The following is a 24735-nucleotide window of genomic DNA, read 5'->3' as shown; positions in this document are numbered from 1 at the left end:
TAGCACAGTACACTAATGGTATAATGGTTAATCTGAAATTTCTTTAGGTTGTGTAGTGGCAACTCTATTGGAGAAAAATTTTAACCTAGTTGCTAATGCTGCCAGTAGCCCTTCATTTCAACACAAACATGAAAACATGTTTTAGCCTGGTGGGGCAGAAACAAATGCCAAGAGTAACTTTGGAGACACCCACTATGTTTTATGTTGGAGTTATGACTTTGGTTCCGTTTTTACCCTTTATTGGGAATACAGGGCAGTATTACAGTCTTGGATTATTAAATGAACAAATGTGGTGATACAGCATTGACAAGCATGACCTGAATCCTGGGAGTAAGTGGTTTTCCAGTTCGGGGGGTAGGAGAAAAAACAGGTGCAAGATCTTCTTTAAAGGAGAAGAGAACCACATTACTCAGCCACCAAAGGATTTTGGCTTCAACTCATTAATGGCTGGAAGGAGTGCCAGTCCTGGTCAACCATCCATGATCTTCATCACAGCAAACTGGAATCTCCTTTTTCAAACTAGTTGCAGGTAAAAGAGTAAATGACTCCAGACTGACTTATAAATTGATCTGGATGACTACTTAAAGTGTCCTCCGTTCACCAGCTAGTAATCTTCAGAGAGACTGCTGGAGCAAGGAGCCTCTCATGTGCTCCCAGTTATTATATATCGCGTAGAGGCTCGTAAGGGTTAGTCCTGCCAGGCCGCCTCGTGCCACCCCTCGGAGACCACCTGCAGAGGAAAAACAAAATAACAGCCTTGTAGTGCATACTGTCCTAGCATCACAGGGTTAACTAAGAGTTTCCTACAGCTGAGACACACTGTTCATGTTTATGCAGATTCCATCCCAAACAGGAGAATAAGCTGTAAAAGTAATAAACTAAGACTGAAGTTCAGGAGAGAGAGATTCCCTAAATCACTTGTTTAATACATAAATTATATTTTCATATTCACAACGTTTTTTTCACTTTTAGTTTCACAATTTGTATCTAAGATCATCAGCATAATTTCTTGACTTTTCTCAATCTGACTTGATCCTAGAACACTTCTGGACAAGATCTTACGCTTATCATTGAAGTCACAGCCAGATCAGTAATTCCCTGCTAGTCATATAATTTAGAACTTGGGACTTCCCTGGTGGCACAGTGGTTAGGACTCCAAGCTCCCAATGCAGGGGGCCCGGGTTCGATCCCTGGTCAAGGAACTAGATCCCACATGCATACTGCAACTAAGAAGCCAGTGAGCCATAACTAAGGAGCAGCCCACCGGCCGTAACTAAGGAGCCTGCATGCTGCAACGAAGACCTGGCGCAACCAAATAAATGAAGAACTTAACTGGCACTGTCAACTGATTTAAGGCTGTATGTAAACACAGTGACACCCTCTTTGAAAACAGTATTAACAGCCTTTGGACTCTGCACAGGTCCTCTAAATATTAACTTTGAAGACTCAAGACAGAATGGTGGGTGATAAGATGGCTATAATCAAGCTTTGAGTTAGATGCTGATGAAGCACCAACTCCCCTGTTGCCTATTCCTACCCTGATGTGTCAGAAAATCTCAACTAATGAGCAATGAGGCACTTAACATCATACTAGTTGAAAAACATTCAAGGATTAGACTTTGAACTGTTTCTGCTTAACAACAAAAGAACAATTTTTCATGTGGAAAAAGATTAGGAATAGATATTTCATTTGAAATGCAGAAACAAAAATGTTGCAGTTATCTGAAAATAGTCCCCAAGTCTAATAAGAGGAATGGGGGGTACCCAAAGAAGCTTTTAAGAAATATTTGATGTTCTCTTACAGTTTCACAAATAAGTAGGGATCACAGACTTCAGGTGTAGCCTATATTGTACCTATGGAGTATTTGTTCCAAGTCACATGTTAGGAAGGCAAAGGTCCAGTCGTTATACCTTATTATAGGCCCTTTAGCTACGAGCCAGTAAATTCCATGAAATTCATGACACTGCTGAGTTAGAATGCTTCAGACCAACCCTTTCTGCAATGAATGTCTTGCCAGATGGCTTCAGATGATAAAGGGCCACTTCTTCTAGGAGGCTCTCTAGCCTGAAGACTTAAGATAGCTGACCTGCTTAAGCTTCAACTATGAAGTGCCCTAATTATCTATCTTAAACAGACCCAAACAGAAACTGCAGGCGTCATCTGTAAACAGCTGTCAAATATGTGGGAAGGAGGATCAGAAACATAAAAAAATTAATCAAAGTAAATGGGAGATATCTCCTAGAAGTCTACATCATCTCTTTATATCTTGCCACACAGACTAGGCATGACAGTTGAATATGCAACTGTATTCAGTGTGGTTGAAAAATTAGAAAAATGATATAGGGGAGGTAATTGAAAGCACAATAATTTCGCAGACACCATTTCCTGGGACCATACATTCAACTTCAGACTAACTCCCCTGGACCTTTAGTCGATTACAGGTCCACAGGACTCTGAAGTCTGCCCACTGGTTTGGAATTGGTTGCAAAATGTTACTTTCAGTTGGCCTTTTGCTTTGAGTGTCCTAGGAACATGGTTTCTACTTGGCCATTTTAGAAGGATCTTCACACTAATCTATCAGATAGCAAGCCTCCCTGGATATAGGTACTAGGGGTAATAATGAAATTGGGAACTATAAGGATTTAAGATTTTGGGGACATCAGTGGCACACTGTATCCCTTAAGAAAAATTTATCCCCTAGGAAGCCTTCTACTTTCTGACCAAAATGAAACAAACTTAGTTCAAATCAATTGTTACTTCTCTGAAGGCTAGAAAAAAGTTGTTTCTAGCAAGAAGACACCAAACATACATAAGTGCTTGATTTACTAATCACAGTAACCCTGACTCAAGGGTAGCCTTTTATTACATGTTTTAGTTTTAATTCTTTCCATTAATTTCAGGGTTTTCTAGCTGGTTGATCTGTTAAAAGTTTGACAGCCTTGGCTTTAGGCTTTCTGTAATAAAACAACTTTTGCCCAACTAAACACAGGAAGTGGATTAGCAAATAAACTTGCTTTGAACACAGAGTAACCAAATGAGGCCAATGGTTAATCTCTATAAAGCAGAACAAACATGAGACTTGTGTGTCACAGTTTTATCTTCTATCTTTTGGATACTTATACAACTCTTCCAGAAAGGGCAAATATCACCTCTTCTAAACCTGGGAAAATGAGGCCCAGAATATTTAAACGCCTGGTTTATGCGGTATAGAGCTGATCACTGGCAGAGCTAACACACTGAACTGATAATTATTTTAGCACAACGGTCAGCACATTTTTCTTGAAATGGCCAGAAAGTAAATATTTTAGGCTTTGAGAGTGCAAAGGCTATTTAGGTACTTATATAACCATTAAAAATGTTAACTATTTAAAAATGTAAAATACATTCAGTGAAGAGACAGGTATCTGGCCAGCAGGAGCCTGTGGCCCTTGCTTTAGAGGAACAGCCTTACATACATAGAGATGGCTACAAATTCCATTCAACAAATGTTTGTACTACTTAAATTTTTTTGTTAAAACTATTCTTTAAAACTGTGATAAAATACACATAACATAAAATTTACCATTATTAAGTGTACAGCTCAGTAGCATTAAGTACATTGGCGTTGGGCTACCATCATCCATCTCCAGAGAACTTTTTTCATCTTACAAAACCGAAACTCTGTACCCATTAAACAACAATTCCCTCCTCCCCTTCCCAATCTAATGCCTAATTTAATTTTTATTACGTTGACACATCTTTGCTCACTTTAATTTTTATTTTTATCAAAGTAGTCCATATAGATAATTTTAGAAGTCAAGATAGTACCAAAAGATTTTAGTGATGCACAACAGTCTGGGGTACTCATCATTCTTACCCTAATTCCCAGTTCCCAAAAGCAACTACTTTAATTCTTTGCTTTTTACCTGCATGTTTCTAAAGAACATCTTTATCTTGCTATTTCTTGATATTTCAATCCTAGATATTGTCTATTGATTTCCTACTAGGAAAACTGTGTCAAGTCTCGTAAGAATTGTACAAAATGTGCTTATGGCAGAAAAGTTTATATGTTATCTCATTTATAACTCTCTGAAGGGAATAGAGTCACCCTTGTTTTATAGACAAAGAAACTCAAATTCAGGCAAGTTACTCTCCTATTTACACATTTAGGGGTCCAGTGCTAGTCAAACTCAGTCTGACTCCAAAGCCCACTGTTTTTTTCAGCATACCAAATTGCCTCCAGCATAGAGAAAGGAGATTATCAGGGAAATTTCTTGAAAGGGGTACTAACAATTGAGCTGGGCCTTAAGGATGGACTGGATTTCAAATTTATCTGTTTGATCATATGACATGCATAAGAAAGCTGTGGGAGAAAAGGCTGGAAAGATAGGTTAAGATTAGAACATGGAAGGCTAGGGTGAGAAGTTTGAATTAAGATAGAAAGGAAGTGTGTCATCATCACAGGCTCCTGGGTAGGGAGTATTAGAATTAGAACCATCCTTGAGGAAGATTAAGCTAGAAATAGTTAAGTAGGTAGGAGACCGGAGGTAGAAGTCTAATGTCAAAATGGTCAACGGAAAATACCGTTAGAGAAGTTCAGGGCTTGTGATAAGGGCCTCAACTCAGGTGATGGGTGTGGTAAACTTCACAGCTGATGGAATGAGGGGACAGAGAAAGAAAGGCAGAAATCAAAGGTGATTAGGCCTGCTTCCTCCTTCTTGTTTTTTCTTTCTTGGTTTTGTAACAGAGTGGAAGCAGTAGGTGGGACTTTGAACCGCACTTCTGGGCTTTCCTGGGCTTCCCGTACCACTGCCCCATCCAGTCCTTCCTTGCAATGCCAGCGCTTCCATGCAGGACCAAACTCACTAAAATATCCCAGCTGTTTTTGAGCCCCCACGTTACAGTGTCCTTTTAGGACTAGTCTTTCGGTGGCTGTTTTTCTGCAGGTGGTAGGGAGTGTCCCAGACCCCTTTGAGAACCTTATGGAAGTTTTAGAGGATTTAGAAACCCTGACTTAACATCTCCTGGTGTAAACTCTGTACTCAGGAGAAGGGTGAAAGTTTAACTCTCTGGAAGTTACAATAAACAATTTAAGGCTTGTAAGTAAATGGAAATGCTCTAGTACTCAGATGGTAAGAATTAAAGTCCAGGTAAACCAAGTCTTTATACTGGCCTATGAAGTTCTATCATCTATATGATTTGGTCCCTCCCACTTTTATCACTCCAGATTCTGCTACTCTCCCATTGCCTTTTAACTCCCACTTCAGGGCCTTTGTTCTTGCTGTTACCTAAATTGCTTCCTCCAGACATCCACCTCACGCTCCCTCATCTGTCCATCCTTGGTCAGATATCACCTTTTCCTTGAAGGGTGTCTTAAAACACCTTGGTACATACAGTTTTGCATGTATGCCTTCGTGTGCTGTGGGATAAATTGCTGAAAATTAGATGACTTGAGCAAAGGATCTACATATTTAAAATATTAATAACTAATGCCAAATTGCTCTTCAAAGTACTTGCTTACCTTTGCCAATAAGCATCATCTACCATCACTTTTTAAAAGCCAGGTTGTGAAAAATATTACCTTAATGTTTTATTTTGCTTTTCCCTGGTTGCTTGTGAGCAAACTTCAATTGTTTAGTGGTCGTTTGTCTTTCCTCCTGAAGGGCTTTGTCATATCCTTACTCCACTTTTTACTGGGTTGTTGGTTTAAGTGATCTGTTGAAATGTTTTATATATTATGGCAGTTAGCTCTTTGGAAGAATGTTGATGCCAGTAATAGAAATAAAGAAGTCATCAAGAGGCTGTTTGTGGCATATGAAGTTTAATTTTGAAGGCCTGGCATTCACTGAGAAGTAGTACCTTTTAACAATAACCCTGATAATTGCTTAATTTGAAAAACTGTATTTGTTTATCTTCTTACTTTTACTTAGCTTGCTTTTATAAGGTGACTTTCTCAGGGAAGGCACAGGATTAACAGGTAAGGAATTTTCTGCGAGGGGGAAAGGGGCACCCATATTTTTTGGCTTCTGAGGCCTTGTTTCCTGAAGATAAGTGATCAGGTCTCTTCAACATTCTTAAACTTACACATGATAGCAAAACTACAGCTGTTCTCATTCTGGTAAAATACTGGTCATTAGATTTTCACACGGCATAGGAAACCTAATAATGACATTTCACACCTTCTGAAAAATATTTACAGAGTTCATTAAATAAAGCATTAGATCTGAAGTAAAAGCACACCATCAGAATTATTCCTTTAGCCTCTTTTTGGTCTGACAACTACCCACCTTCTCATGTATTTTCCCTCATGGTTTTTCTTTCTACAAAAGTAGCTTCCATACCTAAATTGAATCATATTGCTTTCATTCTAAACTCCTTCCTTTAAAAAAAAAGAAAAAAAATCCTATTTTAGAAGAGTAAATTGGGGATTGGAAAGATTTTAGGTCAACAGGAATTAACCATTCTCTAAATGTAAACTTCTTTCCTTAATGGTTTACGCTGATTCTAGACTAAAGAGCGCCTAAACTTTTCCAAATCCTTGAATCTAGAAGTTTTACAAATATTCCTGCCACACAAAACTCATAATTCTGTGCTCTGTCTTAAGTAGAGTGTAAACCAGAAATCAGTAAGATACTGATTTGCCTTTGTTAGAGCAATTTTGATGCGTTGAGTTAAACTGTTCAGCCAGGAACTACGAACCAATGTTGGAATTCTGGGTCAGCAGATTATTTATCTCTTCTATGTTCCCCAATTGCAGTGGAAACTGAAATCTACTTGTCACCTGACATAGAATTAATGAATATTCTTTTTTCCCCTTTCTCTTCTAAGCCAAGAGCCTACTCTTCCATAATTGATGTTGGAGGTGTCCCAGGTGGTGTTATAAATGCTATTCCCACAAGGAAGTTCTGGACACAGAAAGCTAGGCTCTCCTTTTCTGGATAATACCAAGTATTCAGCCTTTCCCTTTTTATCTTTAAAATACATGTAATATGTCTTAAATGAGATGGTAATTCAGTACATTTTCATACTCAGGGCTGCCCTCAACACAGGAAATGCCGTAATGGCTTACCTTGAGCAAGAAAACGGGGATTGGTGGGAACTGAGCTGCAACTTCAGTGCCCATCCACTGGGGTAGCTGCTCCCCAACCTCAGCTCCAGCCATCTGCCACCACACATAACGTGAGCTTAGTGTCTTCCATTTGTTCAAAAGAAGCTAAAATTTCCAGACTTTTGTGTGAAATCTCCTGTTTTTTAAATTTTAATTTGATTTTTAATAAACATAGTTTGGGCCAACTAAACTCTTGATGGCTGAGTGCCACCCTTGTGGTGCCAATTAGGGTTTTCAATTCCTTTGTCTGATCCCAAAGATTTTCAATGTGGAAGTATTTTTAGGTTTTTAACAAGGTTCTTCTATGTATGCCAAGGTAACACTTTCATGGACATAAAAGGTATTTACTGTCTTACTCTACCTGGGAGCTCTGTTGATGTGCGTAAGCACACGCATGTGTTGCAGAAAGTATTGTGAGCTCTTAAGAAGAAAATTCCCAATGTGATCCATTTTCAAAATTAAAAAAGCTTCTTACTCTCAGTTGTATCAGGAAATCTTGGATTTTATAATTCTGTTGAGACTTCTCTCATTTCTTTCCAGTAAAAATGAGGCCAAAATGCTACTTGATATTTGTGATAGAGGAATTACATAAAAACGAAATTACTCAGTTAATCAAGTGTCTAAAAGCATAATAAAGCAATCAAACAAATAAAGGTACTTTTCAGAGGCTTGAGTATAGAACATATGTAGTTTAGGCAATTTAAAACAGAAATGTGAGAAAAATCTGGGGCTGTCACTAGTTATATGATCTTTTAAGAAAGATCATCTTAATACTGTGCTCATCTATAAAATTGGGGTGTGATGATTATCACTTCACAAAGTTTTAAATGAAACAAGTTATATTAACTGATTATTGCTGAGCGTGTAATCATAACTCAGTGAATGTTAATTTCTTTTCCATCTTAGAGGAGAATTTGATATTTGATATTCATCCAGTTAATTTTGACTCAACTCTCAGGGTTTTGATTTTTTTTTTTTCCAAAACTGAATGGTATTTAGTCCACCCACGTTCATAACAGCATTATGCACAGTAGCCAAAGTGGAAGAAACACAAGTGTCCATTGACACATGAATGAGTAAACAAAATGTGGGACATACGTACAATGGAGTATTATTCAGCCTTAAAAAGGAAGGAAATTCTAACACATGCTACAACATGGATAAACCTTGAGGACATTATGCTAAATGAAATAAGCCAGTCACAAAAAGAAAAATACTACATGATTCCACTTACGTGAGGTACCTAAAGCAGTCAAATTCAGAGAGATAGAAAGTAGAATGGTGGTTGCCAGGGGCTGTAGAAGGGGGAAATGCAGAGTTGTTGTTTAATGGGTATAGGGTTTCAGTTTTCCAAGATGAAGAAAAGTTCTGGAGATTAGCTGCACAACAATGTAAACATACTTAACATTACTGAACTGTACACTTAAACGGTTCGGATGGTCAATTTTATGTATGTGTATTTTACAAAAAATAAAAACCAAAATCCCAAACCACGAGATGGCAGAGAACATTATACTACAAAAAAAAAAAAAGTATAATGTTTCCTTTTAAACTACAGTATGGATAAAAAGCATACTTCAACTGTATTGAGACAGCTTCACCATTTAATAGTACCTACCTGTACATTTATACAACATGCCCGTCATGGTTCCAGCTGCTACTGTGTTGAGGTCATCTTCTGCACCTCGTGTTTTTTCAATGATGACACCAAATGCACTATAGAGCAAAGCTATAGGGGAAATGGAACTGATCAGTAATAAAAAAGTAAACTGAAAGTCAGTGTGGCAAAATTATATTTAGATAAATGTATTCTACAGACATTATAAGTATTCACAGACATATAAACAATGATCACTGGGAACACTGTTTGTAATAAAAACGGCCTAGCAACAAATAAAATGACCTTCAAGAGGGGACTGATCCAGAAAAAGACTTTCTACATAATGGAATACTATGTACTCACTTAAAACGCAGGAAGAGCTCTATTCACTAATATGTAAAGCAGGCACATGTGTGTATGACTCTGGATATGCAAAGAAAATGTCTGGAGAGATTCAGAAGAAATTTATTAGCTATTTATGGAAAGTACTACTGGGGAGTCCCAGGAAGAATATCTTTAATTTTCACTTCCATTTTATTCATAACAGCTGTACTTTGGGTTTAGAAACAAAAACAAAACACATGTATTTCTATTCTAAGAAAAATATGACTTCCAGAAACGTGAGATCTGGTTCCTGCACATGTAAAAACCCTAACACTAGCACTATTTAGTTTTAAAAAGATCTTCCCCCAAACTACCATTCTCTTATGCCTGTAAAGACTGATTAGCCATGAATGCATTAACTCTTCTCCTTACCCTTTCTCAAAATTATAGCCACATTTGACCCCTCAAAATTATACCAAACTCAGCCTTACAACTCCTCTGCTGTGATGTTTTTATACTTCTATAAGGGCTCTTCTTCCCGTTTCAATTTATTTAACTGAAACTAAACCTGAGCAGAACACTGTAACCGGTCACATTACAAGGGAAACATACAGGGTGACTGGCCACCCCAGTCTGCCCAGAATTGAGGGTTTCCTGGAACATGAAGTTGAAGTGCTACAACTGAGAAAGTCCTGGGGAGACCAGCACGACTGATTACTCTGGGCACACAGGTACAAAGGAGGGTGACTGTGCTTGGTGGAAGGGCACTGGGGTCATGGGCAGCATATGGAAGCAACCATTTACTAGGATCCCAAATGCAAATCTGACTTTACAGTGTGAAAATGTACTGCTTCCAAAGCCCATGACAAGGCTAGGATCTCACTCTGTTACACAGAGGCTTTTCCTATTTTTTCAACAAGATGCCTACATTTTCTCTTACTTAATCTGCCACAAGTAAAAGATTTTCAGACTTTCAAATAAAGTAAACTTTGGATTAGGGCATAAGTGCCATAAGTAGGCTTATTATAAGTCATGAGTAATCAAAAGAGTCAATCATTCATAAACATTACAGTATGAAAGCATTTGGTCCTAAGTACTACTCAATTATCCCTTCCTTAGAACTGCAAATGTTTTCAATGTCTACAAAGGCCCTATTACAATTCTGGCAATTAAGTCTGGGAAATCTAATTAGGTAAACAGAATGATGAATGGTCTATTAGGAAAACATATCAGGACGGCTGGATTAATCTATCATATCTTACTACAGGAACTTGAACCTCTCCTAACAAACAAAACCATTTGCCTTGAACCTAAATTATTTTAATTTCATTTAGTTGAAACATGATTTTATTTGGTGTCTTGCTGAGACAGGAGAGTATGCAGTGCTTAAAGCATTTAGAAATGAATGTATTTCACAATGGTATTAGCAGCTGGGATTCTTTTGTTATACAGTTTATGGTCTTCTCCTAAGTAGTATCTATACTACTCACCAGAGTGGATTTAAACATAATTTTTAACATCCCAGGACCAGGATTTTAGTTGATCAAACTGTTCATAATACATGTACATTCTTTCTTTGCAGTAATAATAATTTATTAAAAAGTGAGATATCTACTTACCCAGAGAACCTAGAGTATTAGCCCAAAGTGCCCCTTGCCTGGTCACCATATTCAAGATCCTACCAGGGCAGAAAGAGAAAGAATCTGTATTTAGAACCAGTATTCCTTTAGTATTTAGAAAAACCATAATAATAGCAATTTTAAATGTATAAACGCAATACACAAAGTTTTCTTAATTTTAACACTTAACACCTCCTCAGAATTCAATTAGGATAGCTTTTACTTTATATAAATATAAATGAAGGTTAGATTAAAAACTCCAACATTTTTGGGCAACAAGTAAAGAAAATTCTAATTATTAAATGTGTAAAACTATTAAATATATAAAAGGTTTGAATGATATCCTGGAATGTATTTTATAAAGAAGTTCACAGAAACTGATCTATGTTAAAAAAAAAAAATGACATAACAGACAAACTAGCTTATAATTAAGTTTCTTATGTGTGTGGGGGGTAGTATGTATACTTAGAATGTTAAGTAGAATCAAAGTGTGGAATATCATGGAATACAAAGCAAAATTAAGGACAAATACTCAAAGGAAAAAGGCATCTAACTAGAATACATGAACAAAGTGCACTCTGTGTCTGCTCCCAGACTAGAACTAAGCAGCCAAAGTGAATGCTTAGCACACTCTCAAGGAAGCACAGCGCTGCCCTCATCCAGTGCCAGACGTCACCAGAACAGTGACGGAGGCCACTGGAGGAAGAAGACAGAACACTGCTCTCCCAGCAGTGTAACACTGTCTCAGGAATGGTTCTGTCCTGACAGCTGACTACTGCTGGAGGTTACAGAATTACAACAGCAAACAGGAAAAGAACTCATTTAATTAAAGCACTCATTTAAATTAATGCTCAGTAATAACAAAAATCTGTATTACTTTTGAAGGATTATTTAAAAAATTAGTAATGATTACAAATATTATGTTACACATTTAATTAATCTAATTATGGTACATATTTAATAATATATTAAGTTTAGCACTTAATTGTTTTTCATTTATAACAAGCATCTAAAACTATTAATTTTCATTACTGTATTGCTGGTGGCACTGCAAATTGCCAAAGTCCTTTGGAATGTGATCGGGCAACATATGTCCACTTAAATGGGCCCTTACCTACTTCCCACTTTAACCATCTCTCAACAGATTAAAGGCAGAAAGTAAGGAAACTTACCCAAGATCCCAAAACAGTAAGCAATGAAACTGGGCTTTGAAACTGCATAGATTTGTCTGGCCTGAAACCCAATTACCTTTCCATTTTTAAAATGCTGTCTCTCTATTTGAAAGATCAGAATGATTATACTAAAAAATGGTATGTAAGATTTTAAAAATCTGACTTCAGAAATGCAAACCAATTTGACTCTCCCCAAAAATTAGTAACTATGATGGTTTTAAGAAACAAAGGTTATCTTTTCTAAGAGACCTTCCACTTTCAAATTGGTGTTCAGTAATATGATGCTGGGGATTTGTTTCAAAATAATATGGAAGGGAAGAAGGAGGTGGGACACAACTGGTCCTGGTGCTGGTTGATGGTTGTTGAGCTTGGGTTATAGTTCATAGATGTTCACTGTACTACTTTGTCTACTTTTGTATAAATTCAAAATTATCCATAATACAAAAAGTAAACAAAAAAATTGGAGTAAAGAGCGAATATTAAGAATAGAAATACAAAAATATTCAAGGATCTGAGCCTGTAAAGCAAGGGCAGTGATCCATGCAGTAGTAGGAATATGAAAAACTTGACAGGCCTTCAGGTTTCCCAAGGTCCAATTCTAACACACTGCTGCCATCTGCTGGCTAAGAAACATATAAGGAAAATGGAGCTTAAATTGTCCTAAAATAAAAACCACGAGCCACTGAAGAACACATACTGTGTGATTCTACTCATATGAAGCATAAAAACATGCAAAACTAAACAATATATTATTTAGGGAACAGCAACAGGAACTGGTCATGTTTATTCCTTAAGCAGGGTGAAGATACATGTTATATACACTTTCTGACCTTAATTGCACTTTCCCTTCTTTGCAAACTTCAGTTTCCTAAGAGGAGACTGTCTTACTCCTTTTGGAACCACCTCTAAGTTCTAGGGATTTCATTTAAATTTTCTGCACCTTTGCACTTAAGGAGAGTGAAGTCAATGAGAAGCTTAAGTCACATGTCGGCAGATTTAGCAATTACTCTTATGTGCTTCTTATTTCTTCACTTATGATGTCCTATGGTTTTGCACACCCCTGAACAATCCAAATAATGTACTAGTAATTCAACAATTTGAAAAGCATGTTATATAGGCCTGCAAAATGGAACAGGTGTAGCTGAGAAGTTAGGTTAGGATAGCACCAGCTGACTGAGGGACACTGACTCAAAAATCACTCCTTCTAAAAGCTTAGACCCAGGACTTAATCCCTAAATTCCTTTTATTTTGAATAAGGGGAAAACAAAACAAAACACCAGAAAAAAAAAAAACTGACCAAAAAGTATACCAATACTCTAAACAACTGTAATCTCAAGGTTGTGCTCATCAAGCCAACAAAGTAGAGATTAATATTCAAACATCACTACATCATTACATGAGACTTACTGTACATTTCTTGGTTTGGACCAGGCCATGTTCTGGGTTTCCTTCAGTCCTAGCCGTAGACCATTCATTGCCCCAAATGCAGCCCCTGGCAAATCATAGTAACAATTCATTCAAATAATCAGCTTTATATTAAAGAACAACTATACTTCTGATTCTTTTTCATTTTTATTTAATAATAAGAAAACTGTAAATAATGATTTTCAAAAAAACAACCCTGAAGGTGATATTTTAATTGCCTTTGCTTTTAAGCACCTCTGGCCACTTGGATTGAGGATACTTAAAAAAACATATATAAATACCAACCTGTCATACAACATCCTCCAATGGTAAAGAAGGCCAGTTCAAATCTGCCCCGGGTTTTATTAGCTCCAGTTGGTAAAATAAACTCATCTGTATCCTACAGGGATAATAATGAAAACCAAGTTGAGCTCCCCTTAAGACATAGTACTTGCAAAGTGTTTAATTTTTCAAAGGAGTTTTTTACAGAATGTAAATCCGTAAATTAACTAAAACTCAACTATACTTAGTCAAACAAAAGTAAAACTTTCTGCAACAAAAGGAACATGTAAATCAAAATGAAATGAAATATACAACATATATAGTTATGCTCATTAGTTCTTAGGAGAGATTCTTGCCCAGAACTTTGCATCTCAATGTAAGTTTGATAGATTATAGGAAATTTGCCTTCATGATAAATTTGAAAGTTTAGGAAGGCCATCTCTAGAGAAAGGTAAACTGAAAGCTATGAGAGATAACAGAATACCAGTCTGGAAGGAGAAAATAACTTTCACTCTGTAGCTACTATTTATCCAGCACCATTTTACTATATGTAAGACCAATGATCATAAAAAATGAGCAGAAACTACAAAAGTACAACAGTTTGGATCACTTACGCAAGGGCAAAAATCACCTCCTTAACAATTCTTAATTAGTTGTTTGCAGGGCATATATTCCTTTGATAATCTTAGAAAGCTTACAGATCCACCTTCTAGTAAATGCATACACAGAATCTGGTATGAACCCCCTGAAGGTCAGCCAAGAATCCTAGGTTGAGAAGTGCTACTGTAAGAGCACAATAGGATTGATTTCGCAATACAATCCACTTCTTTATGTTGAACAAATACATTTTTGCCAAGCTTTCCATACAAAAATGGTTAAAATGAGCCCCTGAAGGATAGCACACACCCTTAGCAAAAAACACTAACAAGTAAACATCCCTTTGGCAAATACTGACCTTTGGTAAATGCATTCCTGATTAGGAAAACTGTACCTCTGCACTGATTTTTGATTTCTGGCTTGTGCACACGTTCTTACCAAAAACTGTACAGTAAACAAGCCCATGTACCCTCATCACACAGAAATGGTGTGTTGGGCAATGATAAGCAAACTCTGAAAAATTCCGTGTCTAAATATATTTATTATACATTGATCTGTAAATTCTGGGTGCTTCCTGACTTTTCAATTAATGACTTAGTTTTAAATTGTGCTTCCTGTTTGAGGTTTTTAGGAATGGTATATTTAATATGATGAGGTAAGTAATTATCCTTCAATCCAGAAATGGATCACTAACTACACATAGGAAATAAAAAAAAAGATGATCATGATTAACATTAGTAAGTATTGATACAAGTGCATGTCATCACCGACTCATTCTTCAGCTAGTGAGTCAATCTTGCATTCCTCAGATATCCAACAACTACTCTTTGAAGCTTGATGTTGTAAACTGAGCTTTAAAAAAACCCTACTATTTGCAACTTTATCTATGATGAATCAGCAACTTCTCCAAACTGAAAAAATAAAACCCACAAAAACAACCAACCAAAAACCGAGGCTAATCTAAACCTTAAAATGTATAACCCCCTAATTTCAAATGTTTGTATTCATCAGACCACTCTTATTTTCATAGGCTTTTGAATAATAATAATCTGATCTAATTAAATAAACTCAGGTGGTATTTATTGCCCCAAATGTACAGATTTGGTTCAAGATTTCAGTAAAAAGATTCCCACTTTACACTTTCATTTACACTTAACTTAGTATTAATGACCTCATAACTTCGTAACTACTCACTCCAATATTTTTTATTGGGGTGCTTTTAAAATTAATTACTTGTTGCTTTTATTTATGTATTTATTTTTAATTTTATTTATTTATTGGCTGCGTTGGGTCTTCGTTGCTGCATGCAGGCTTTCTCTAGTTGTGGTAAGCGGGGGCTACTCTTTGTTGCAGTGCGCGGGCTTCTCACTGCGGTGGCTTCTCTTGTTGCGGAGCACAGGCTCTAGGCGCATGGGCTTCAGTAGTTGTGGCTCGCAGGCACTGGAGTGCAGGCTCGGCAGCAGTGGCACACGGGCTTAGATGCTCTGCGGCAGGCGGGATCTTCCTGGACCAGGGCTTGAACCCATATCCCCTGCATTGGCAGGCGGATTCTCAACCACTGCACCACCAGGGAAGCCCTACTTGTTGCTTTTAAATATAAATCTTTAATTTGTGCTCTGATCACTGCTCCTTCTGATCACAGAAGTGCGTACAAAGAAGCAGGCAGCCATTGTTGTTGTACCCTCTCCACCCCCACTTATTCCAGGGGCTTTAAAGAAGAGCTGGGAGCTGGTCTCCTTGCTGCTTCCCCATTCGTGAACTAGACATTAAAGACTACAACATTCAAAAGCAATTGCATAAAAAGGAAAAATTAGAAAGTGACAACACACACCCAGGAAAGAGTGTAGGCTCAGAAAAGAACTGAGAAGAGCTTAAGTTTACATTTCAGGCTGGTCCTTGGCACATAGGCAGACTGTAATAATAATAATAATAATAATAATAATAATAATAATAATAATAATAATAATAATAATTTAGAAAAACCAATAACCAAATAAAAGCAAACCTTGAGGAAGGGGGGAGAATCTGATTTCCAGAGTTAACCACATTATTAGAGTCAAACGTCCAGTTTTCAATAACAAAAAATCACAAGGCATACAAAGAAATAGGAAAGCATGGCCCATTCAAAGGGAAAAAATAAATCAACAGAAATGTCCCTAAAAAAGACCTGATAATAGGTGTACTAGGCAAAGACTTTAAAACAAGTGTCATAAAGATGCTCAAAGAACTAAAGGAGATGTGGAGAAAGTCAAAACAATGTATGAACAAAATGGAAACAAAGAAATAGAAGACCTAGAAAGAAACAAAAAAGAAATTCTGAAGCTGAAAGAACAATAGCTGGAAAATTCACTAAAGGAATTCAAAGGCAGATTCGAATGGGCAGAAGAAAGAATCACCGAACTTGAATACAGAATAGAAATTACTGAGTCTTAGGAAAAGGAGGAAAAATGACTGAACAGAAGTGAACAGAGCCTAAGGGATCTGTGGGATACCACAAAGCAACCTAATATACAGACCATGAGTTATAGGAGAGAAAGAGAATGTTTGAAGAAATAATGGCTGAAAACTTCCCAAATTTGATAAAAGAGATGCATATGAACATTCAGAAGCTCAATAAACACCAAGTAAGATACATTCAAAGAGACCCATACTGAGACATGTTAAAATCAAACTTTCGAAAGCTAAAGACAAAGAGAGAATCTTGAAAGCAGCAAGAGAGAAGCAACTTATCACATACAAGGATCCTCAATAAGATTAAGAGCCGATTTCTCAAGATAAACTTTAGAGGCCACTAGACAGTGCACTGATATATTTAAAGTGCTAAAAGAAAAAACTGTCCACCAAGAACCCCATATTCAGCGAAACTGCCCTTCAAAAGTGAAGGAGCTATTAAGAAATTCCCAGATAAACAAAAGCTGAGAGAGTTCATGACCACTAGACCCGCCCTGCAAGATACGATCAAGGGACTCCTACAAAGTAAAATGAAAGGACACTAGACAGTAACTCAAAGCCTTATGAAGGGATAAAGATATTAATAAAGGCAAATACATGGACAATTATAAAAGTATTACTGTAACTTATGCTTTTGACTCCACCTTTGTTTTCTACATAATTTTAAAGTTTAAAGCATTTAAAAGAATTATTAGATTATGTTTTTGACCACATGATGTATAAAGATATAATTTTGTGACATCAACAATTGAGAGGGGCAGGGACAGCTGGTAAAGGAGCAGCATTTTTGTATGTTACTGAAGTTAAACTGGTACAAATTCAAATTAGTGTTATAACTTTAGAAAACAGCTATAGAATACATTTTAAAAAAAGGTTATGAGAACGGAATTTAAACAATTCCCTACAAAGAAATCAAATAAACACAAAAGAAGATATTAATGCAGGAAGGGAGGGACAAAAAGCTAAAAGGCTTATAGAAAATGAACAGCAAAATGCCAGAAATCTCTCCTTATCAGTAAACACTTTAAATATAAATGGATTCAACTCTCTAGGCCAAAAGACAGAGATTAGCACAATGGACTAAAAAACATGATCCATTTATATGTTGTCTACATCGGATTCACTTTACAGCCAAAGACACAAAAAGATTGAAAGTGAAAGTATGGAAAAAGATATTCCACACAAATAATAACCAAAAAAGAGCAGGGTGGCTATACTAACATCAGAAAATATAGACTTTACAGCAAAAAAGGTTACAAGAGACAAAGAAGGACATTATATCAATAAAAGTATCAACATAGCAAGGAAATATAACAATTATAAACATTTACTTACCTAGTAACAGACCATCAAAATGTATTAGGCAAAAGTGATGGAATTAAAGGGAAGAATAGAAAGTTCTACAGTAACAGTTGGTGATTTCAAAATTCCACTCTCAGTAATGAATAGTAACTGTTACAACCAGACAGAAAATAAGGAAACAGAGGAGTTAACACATTAAGTCAACTAGATCTAACAGACATATGCAAAACACTCTACCCAACAATGTACACATTTTTCTCAAGTGCACATTAAGTCATTTTCTAGGACAGACCATATGGTAGGCCACAAGTTAAGTCTCAATAGATTTTAAAAGACACCATACGAAGCACCTTTTCCAACCACAATGGGATGAGTTAGAAATCAATAACAGAAGTAAAACTGAAAAATTCACAAATTCGTGGAAATTAAAAAAAACACCTCCTTAAACAATCAATGGATCAAGGAAGAAATCACAAGGGAAATTACAAAATACTTAACAGATGAGCAAAAAAGAAACATAAGATACCAAAACTTGTGAAACTCAGTGAAAGTGGTGCTAAGGGGGACATTTATAGTTATAAATGCCCACATTAAAAAATAAAAAAGATCTCAAATCAAAAATCTAACTTTACAACTTAAGGAACTAGAAAAAGAAGACATTAAACCCAAAGCTAGCAGAAGGAAGGACATATTAAAGATTAGAGCAGGGATAAATAAAATAAATTACTAGAATCAGAAATGAAAGTGAGGACATCACTACTGATTCTACAGAATTAAAAAGGATTATAAGAAAATGTTATTAACAACTGTATGCCAACAAACTGGATGCCCTTGATGAAATGTACAAATTCCTAGAAACACAAAACTCACCAAGAAACAGAAAATCCGAAGAGACCCATACTAGTAAGGAGATGGAATCACTTATAAAAAAAACTCACAACAAATAAAAAGCCAAAAAGCCCAAAAGCCCTGGATCTGATGGCTTCACTGGTAAATTTTACCAAACATTTAAAGAACTAACACCAATCTGGGGGTTCCCTGGTGGCCTAGTGCTTAGGATTCTGGGCATTCACTGCTGTGGCCCGGTTCAATCCCTAGTCAGGGAACTGAGATCCCAAAAGCTGTGTGGCGGCGCAGCCAAAAAATAAAAAAAAGAAGGACTAACACCAATTCTTCTCAAACTTTTCCAAAAAACTGAAGTGCAGGGAATACTTGGAACACTTCATAACTCTTTGTATGAGGCCAGCATTATCATACCAAAGCCAGACAAAGACACTACAAGAAAAGAAAACTACAGACCAATACCCCTTATGATCACTGATGCAAAATCTTCAACGAAATTCGAGGAAACCCAATCCCACAGCACATTAAAAGGGTCATACATCATGACCAAGTGGGATTTATTCCTGGGATGCAGGATGTTCCAACAAATGAAAACTGATCAATGTAATAGACCATATTAACAGAATGAAGGGAAAAAACCCCACATGATCACCTCAATTGATGCAGAAATAGTATTTGACAAAAATCCAACATACTTTGATTGATAAAAACACTCAACAAATTAGGAACAGAAGGAAACTACCTCAACATAATAAAAGCCATATATGAAAAACCCACAGCAAATACAATACCCAAAGATGAAAGACTGAAGGATGCCCGTTTTTTTTTGCCACTTCTATTCAACACAGTATTAGACGTTCTGGTTGGAGCAATTAGGCAAGAAGAAATAAAAGGAATCCAAACTAGAAAGAAGTATATCTTTTTTCACAGATAATCTTATATGTAGAAAATCCTAAAGACTGCACCAAAAAAACCCTGTTACAACTAATAAGTGAATTCAGCAGAGTGGCAGGATACAAAGTCAACGCAAAAAATCAGATGCACGTCTACAAACTAACAACGAACAATCTGAAAAGGAAATGATGAAAACAATTCCACTTACAATAGAATCAAAAAGAATAAAATACTTAGGAATTAATTTAACCAAGGAGGTAAGTAACTTAAAAAGACATAAAGAAATGAAAACATATCCCATATTCATGGATCAGAGACTTAATACTGTTATGATGTCAGTATTATCCAAAACAATCTATAGATTCAATACAATTCCTATCAAAATAGGAACTGACATTTTTTGCAGAAATAGAACCCATCTCAAAATTCATATGGAATTTCAACAAACCCCAAATAGCCAAAACAATCTTGAAAAAGAACAACAATTCTGGAGGACTCACACTTGCTAATTTCAAAACTTACCAAAGCTACAATAATCAAAACAGTGTGGTACTGGCATGTAGACCAATGAAATGGAAGAGAGAGCCCAGAAATAAACCCTTGTACATATGGTCAAACGATTTCTGGCAAGAATGCCAAGACCATTCCAAGGGGAAAAGACAGTCTTTTCAGCAAACAGTACTGTGAAAACTGGATATACACATGAAAAAGAGTGAAGTTGGACCTTTACCTAACACCATATACAAAAATTAACTCAAAATGGATCAAAGACCTAAATGTAAGACGTAAAACTATAAAACTCTTAGAAGAAAACACAGGGGAAAAGCTTTGTGACAATGGATTTGGCAATGATTTCTTGGATATGACACCAAAGGCAAAGGCAACAAAAGAAAAAATACAAATATTGGCCTTCATGAAAATTTAAAACTTCTGTGCACCAAAAGACAACATCAACAGAGTAAAAAGGCAACCCACAGAATGGGAGAAAATAATTGCAAATCATGTATCTGATAAGGGGTTAATAATTAGAATCTATAGAGAACTCCTAAAATTCAACAACAAAAAACCAAATGAACTGATTCAAAACTGGACAAAGGACTTGAATAGACATTTTTCCAAAGAAAATACACAAACGGCCAAGAAGCACATGAAAAGTTGCTCAACATGGCTGATCATTAGGGAAATGCGAATCAATACTATAATGAGTTGCCACTTCACACTCATTAGAATAGCTATTACCAAAAAAACCCAGATAATAACAAGTGTTGGTGAGAATGTGAAGAAACTGGAACCCTTGTGCACTGTTGGTGGGAATGTAAAATAGTACAGCTGCCGTGGAAAACAGTATGGCAGTTCCTCAAAAAATTAAAAATACAATTACCATATGATCCAGCAATTCTACTTTTGGATATATAATCAAAAGAATTGAAATGAGAGTCTGGAAGAGATATTTATAAACCAAAGTTCATAGCAGCACTATTCCTGATAGCTAAAACATGGAAGCAATCCAAGTGTCCATTGGACAGATGAATGGATAAGCAAAATGGAATATTATTCAATGGAATATTATCCAGCTTTAAAAAGAAAGGAGATTCTGACACACACTACAATACAGATGAGCCTTGAGGACATTATGCTAAATGAACTAAACCAGTCACAGAAAAATAAATACTGTATGATTCCACTTATTTGAGGTACTTAAGAGTATTCAAAAATCAGACAGAAAGCAGAAGGGTTGCCAAGAGCTGGGGGAAGGGTGGAAAAAGGAGTTACTGCTTAATGAGTATAGAGTTTCAGTTTTACAAGATGAAAAGCATGGAGCTGGTAGGTGGTGATGCTACAATATTAGGAATGCATTAAATACCACTGAACTGTACAGTTAGAAATAGTATATTTTGTTAGTGTATTTTATCACAACTTTAAAAAATGGAAAAAAACAACCAAACCCCAAAATCCTTTAATTAACTAGTATCAGGAAGAGATGTAAGCCAAATCCCCAGAGTTTGTGAGGGAAAAAAGGGTGAATTAAGACCAGAGACTTGGTGCCTCCAGATGCACATATCACAGATCAAGTCAACATAGGTACTTGGGGTTATTTTGTTAAATGGTAAGATAAAGGACCAACTTAGTAAAATCATAAAAGGACTAGTCTTAATCTTACCTGCACGAGATACCGTGGATCCACATTTAAATAAGGAGACAGAGGGTTCATACCAGTTACTAGAGAGAAAACAAAGCATTATATTGCAATAAAATTTTAAAAAGTTATTTCATTTAGCATTAATTTTTCTCTTGTTTTGTGTGTTTTGCAATTTTGATGCACAGGCTCAATGAATGTGAATTTTTCTCTCACTTTCTTAGTCTTATCCTTCCTGTCTGGCAGTTTAGGGGCTGCCTCTTCCTGGTGCCCTCAATCTTGCACTGTTGTCTCAGGATCTCATATCAACAAGATATTGGCAGTGACGTGGATCAAATAATCAAAGTAGCAGGAAGCATAGCCCAGGTCAATAATAAAGCTAATTTCTTTCTACTTTACTACAAAAATGCTTGACAACTATGCAGATTGCAAAATAAAATTGACCAGAAACCAATCAATTTTATGAGAAAAACATCGTTTGGGTTATGTGTTGTGTATAAATATTCTAAGGCAATTCCTTCAGATCTTAGTGTTGACAGATTTGATTTACAGGGTAGAGAATTCTTTGGTTATCACCAGAAGGAAGGGGTCAGGGCAAAAGAAATGGGCACTCTCAGAGGGCCAGACTTGAATTCTACTACCTTTGAAAATAGAAAAATTTATCAAGGAAAATCAACCTTCTCACATTTTAAATTTAATCTTTGGATCCTTCTGTATGTCAGCTGATTGTTCACAAACCTATCCAATACCCAGGACTCTGGTCTTTTCATCAATTCGAAGTCCTATTAGTTCTGTATCCAATATCTATCCTGAATTGTGTTACTTACCATCTTTATTGCTACCACCCTAGGCCAACCACTAAATCTCACGTAGACTGTAGTAACTATCTCCTACCTAACCGGACTCCCTACTTGCTCTAGTCCCTCCAATTCACTTTCTAAATGGCAATTAAAGTGATTTTTTAAGAAAAGGAAATCAGCCTTAATGGCTTCCATTTACACCTGTAACCAAATTCAAACTCCTTACAAAAGGCTTACACAACACTACATTAGCTGCCATTCCTTGCCCCTCTAATCTCATTATCTCCCACCAAACCAACTCCGGAGTAACTCTGTAGATACAATGGCCTAACAGCTGATCCTCAAACACTTGCCTCCCCCCAGGCATTTGTACTGTACTCAGGTCACAGCTCAAAGGTCAACACCCCTGAGTTGCTTTCCCTGGACCATTCTTAAATGGCTTTGGCTCCCATCACCATCTCAAGATCCTTTTATTGCCTTTACACACTTATCACTAACTGAAATATTTTTTACTTGGCTCACTTCAACAGGATGTAAGCTCTGTGAAAACAGCACTCATCTTTTAAAATTTAACTGCTGTAGTCCTGCACCCAGAAAAGTCCATCTCAAGTACTCAGTGAATGGTGTTCACCCCTTGATCTCTTAATTTACCTTCAAATCTTAATTAACGTAACAATGCTTCTTCACATTAAGGCAGTGTCCTTTGTGCTCCAAAACTCAAAGGTCCTGAGACTAATATACAAACTACATACAGTCATATCCTATAACTTATTACATACAAACTATGTTCTAGATTCAGTTCTTTCAAAACTAAATTTATTTAACTATTATTTATTTTTGGCCGCACTGGGTCTTCGTTCCTGCGCGCAGGCTTTCTCTAGTTGCGGCGAGCGGGGTCTACTCTTTGTTGCGATGCGCGGGCTTCTCATCGCGGTGGCTTCTCTTGTTGCGGAGAACGGGCTCGCAGGCTTCAGTAGTTGTGGCTAACGGGCTCTAGAGCGCAGGCTCAGTAGTTGTGGCGCTGGGGCTTCGTTGCTCCACGCCATTCCCAGACCAGGGCTCGAACCCGTGTCCCCTGCACTGGCAGACGGATTCTCAACCACTGCGCGACCAGGGAAGTCCTAGATGCAGTTCTGACACAGGTGACACTAGTAACTTTAAAGGTCGTTTTTGTTTTTGAGCATAAGAGACCTAAAGAAATAGTACAAAGATTCTCAAGAGAAATCAGTTTTATGAAGCGCTTATCCTTCACCAACTTCCCACTATCTTTAACTCCAAGTTCTATTCATCCAGTTGAATACCACAGTTAGAAAGTTCCAAAGATCTGGAATACATATTCACACTACTTAGGAGAGGGCACAGGCAGGGTATTCGTTCTTCGGCACCCTAGATCTTGAATATTTCCTTTCCTAAAATTCTTATCGGCTTCTTTCTTCATGTCTATAGAAGTTCTCTTCCAAGTTCCTCCAGTTGTCTCGAGACGTATTTCTTTCTCTCCTGTATACATTAGTATTGAGTGTTTTACCCTGATGGCTACTTCGTGGTTTAGAATGTGACTTTGTGCTAAAAAGTTATGTATGGGCTCGATACGTGGAATGCATTTACTTGCAAAACTGGGCGCTCTTCTGCACTTAGGGCCAAGCACACAGCCCAACACACAAGGAATTTGTGGGAAGAACGATAAGACACGAAGCTTGAATATAAAAGGAAGAAAACATGCAACATCTCCTGGATCCAGGTCAACCACAGAGAGCTTCTCGGAATCCATGGCTCCAAACACTCGTTCAGTGTTGAAAGAGCGGCCGCGCAGACACACTAACCCCACCACTGCTACTGAAGCTTGTGACCGCCAGCAAAAAAAAAGAACAGGGCACGTCGCATGTGTAGCGTGGCCGCAAGAACCAGTCAGAAATGTTCGCAAGCTAGGCCCGATACTTACGCGGGACTCCGGCCAAATCCGCGTGCGAGTAGCCTGCTCCACCGGCTCCGAAAAATCCGGCCAACCCCCCTGTGGTTTTGTTGCCGCTTCCGCCGCCGCCCTCCATGGTGTTGCAGCAAACTGCCCGTCTGCTTCTCCCCGCCGCTTCAGGCCGAGATCGCGTGCTCGCCCGTTTCTCCTCTGTAATAGTGGGGAGACCCGCGTAAGAACCACCTCCTTCACACACTGACCTTCCGGGCGCCGGCGCCCGCTAAACCTCACACTTCCGCTTTGCGACAGCGTA

General features: G+C 37.2%; 1 protein-coding gene and 1 non-coding gene across 5 annotated transcripts; both read right to left on the bottom strand.

Annotated features, from left to right (window-relative positions):
- Positions 1–192: 192 nt before the first annotated feature.
- Positions 193–24703, bottom strand: LOC137767282 (mitochondrial import inner membrane translocase subunit Tim23). Of its 4 annotated transcripts, XR_011074502.1 has the most exons (11): positions 24453–24703; positions 21738–21796; positions 13514–13607; positions 13211–13295; positions 10632–10690; positions 8707–8817; positions 8323–8383; positions 7050–7142; positions 6268–6359; positions 5562–5695; positions 193–730 (listed from the first exon to the last, which is right to left on the bottom strand). XR_011074502.1 is itself a non-coding variant. In XM_068548056.1 (7 exons), exons 1-7 carry the CDS (start codon positions 24556–24558, stop codon positions 615–617), a joined length of 630 nt encoding a protein of 209 aa, XP_068404157.1. In that variant the 5' UTR covers positions 24559–24703; the 3' UTR covers positions 193–614. The 4 variants fall into 4 exon arrangements, 1 of the variants encoding a protein (XP_068404157.1); XR_011074501.1 differs by having other exon boundaries at positions 5562–6359; XR_011074503.1 differs by lacking the exon at positions 6268–6359.
- On the bottom strand, positions 11211–11414 carry LOC137767924 (small nucleolar RNA SNORA74). Its single transcript, XR_011074611.1, has one exon. It is a non-coding gene; the product is annotated as a small nucleolar RNA SNORA74 (small nucleolar RNA).
- Positions 24704–24735: the final 32 nt, after the last annotated feature.

Source organism: Eschrichtius robustus, chromosome 7 (assembly GCF_028021215.1).
Source record: "Eschrichtius robustus isolate mEscRob2 chromosome 7, mEscRob2.pri, whole genome shotgun sequence".
NCBI lineage: Eukaryota > Metazoa > Chordata > Mammalia > Artiodactyla > Eschrichtiidae > Eschrichtius > Eschrichtius robustus.
This window is presented reverse-complemented; position numbering and strand designations above follow the sequence as displayed.

Bases quoted from the DNA above. Each gene is read 5' to 3' on its own strand.
- LOC137767282 (XM_068548056.1), bottom strand. From the start codon at position 24,558: ATGGAGGGCGGCGGCGGAAGCGGCAACAAAACCACAGGGGGGTTGGCC. The intron at 13,608-21,737 runs GTAAGATTAAGA...TTATCCCTGTAG, and splicing joins ATCCACGGTATCTCGTGCAG to GATACAGATGAGTTTATTTT. The intron at 10,691-13,210 runs GTAAGTCTCATG...CTGCCCTGGTAG, and splicing joins TCCAAACCAAGAAATGTACA to GATCTTGAATATGGTGACCA.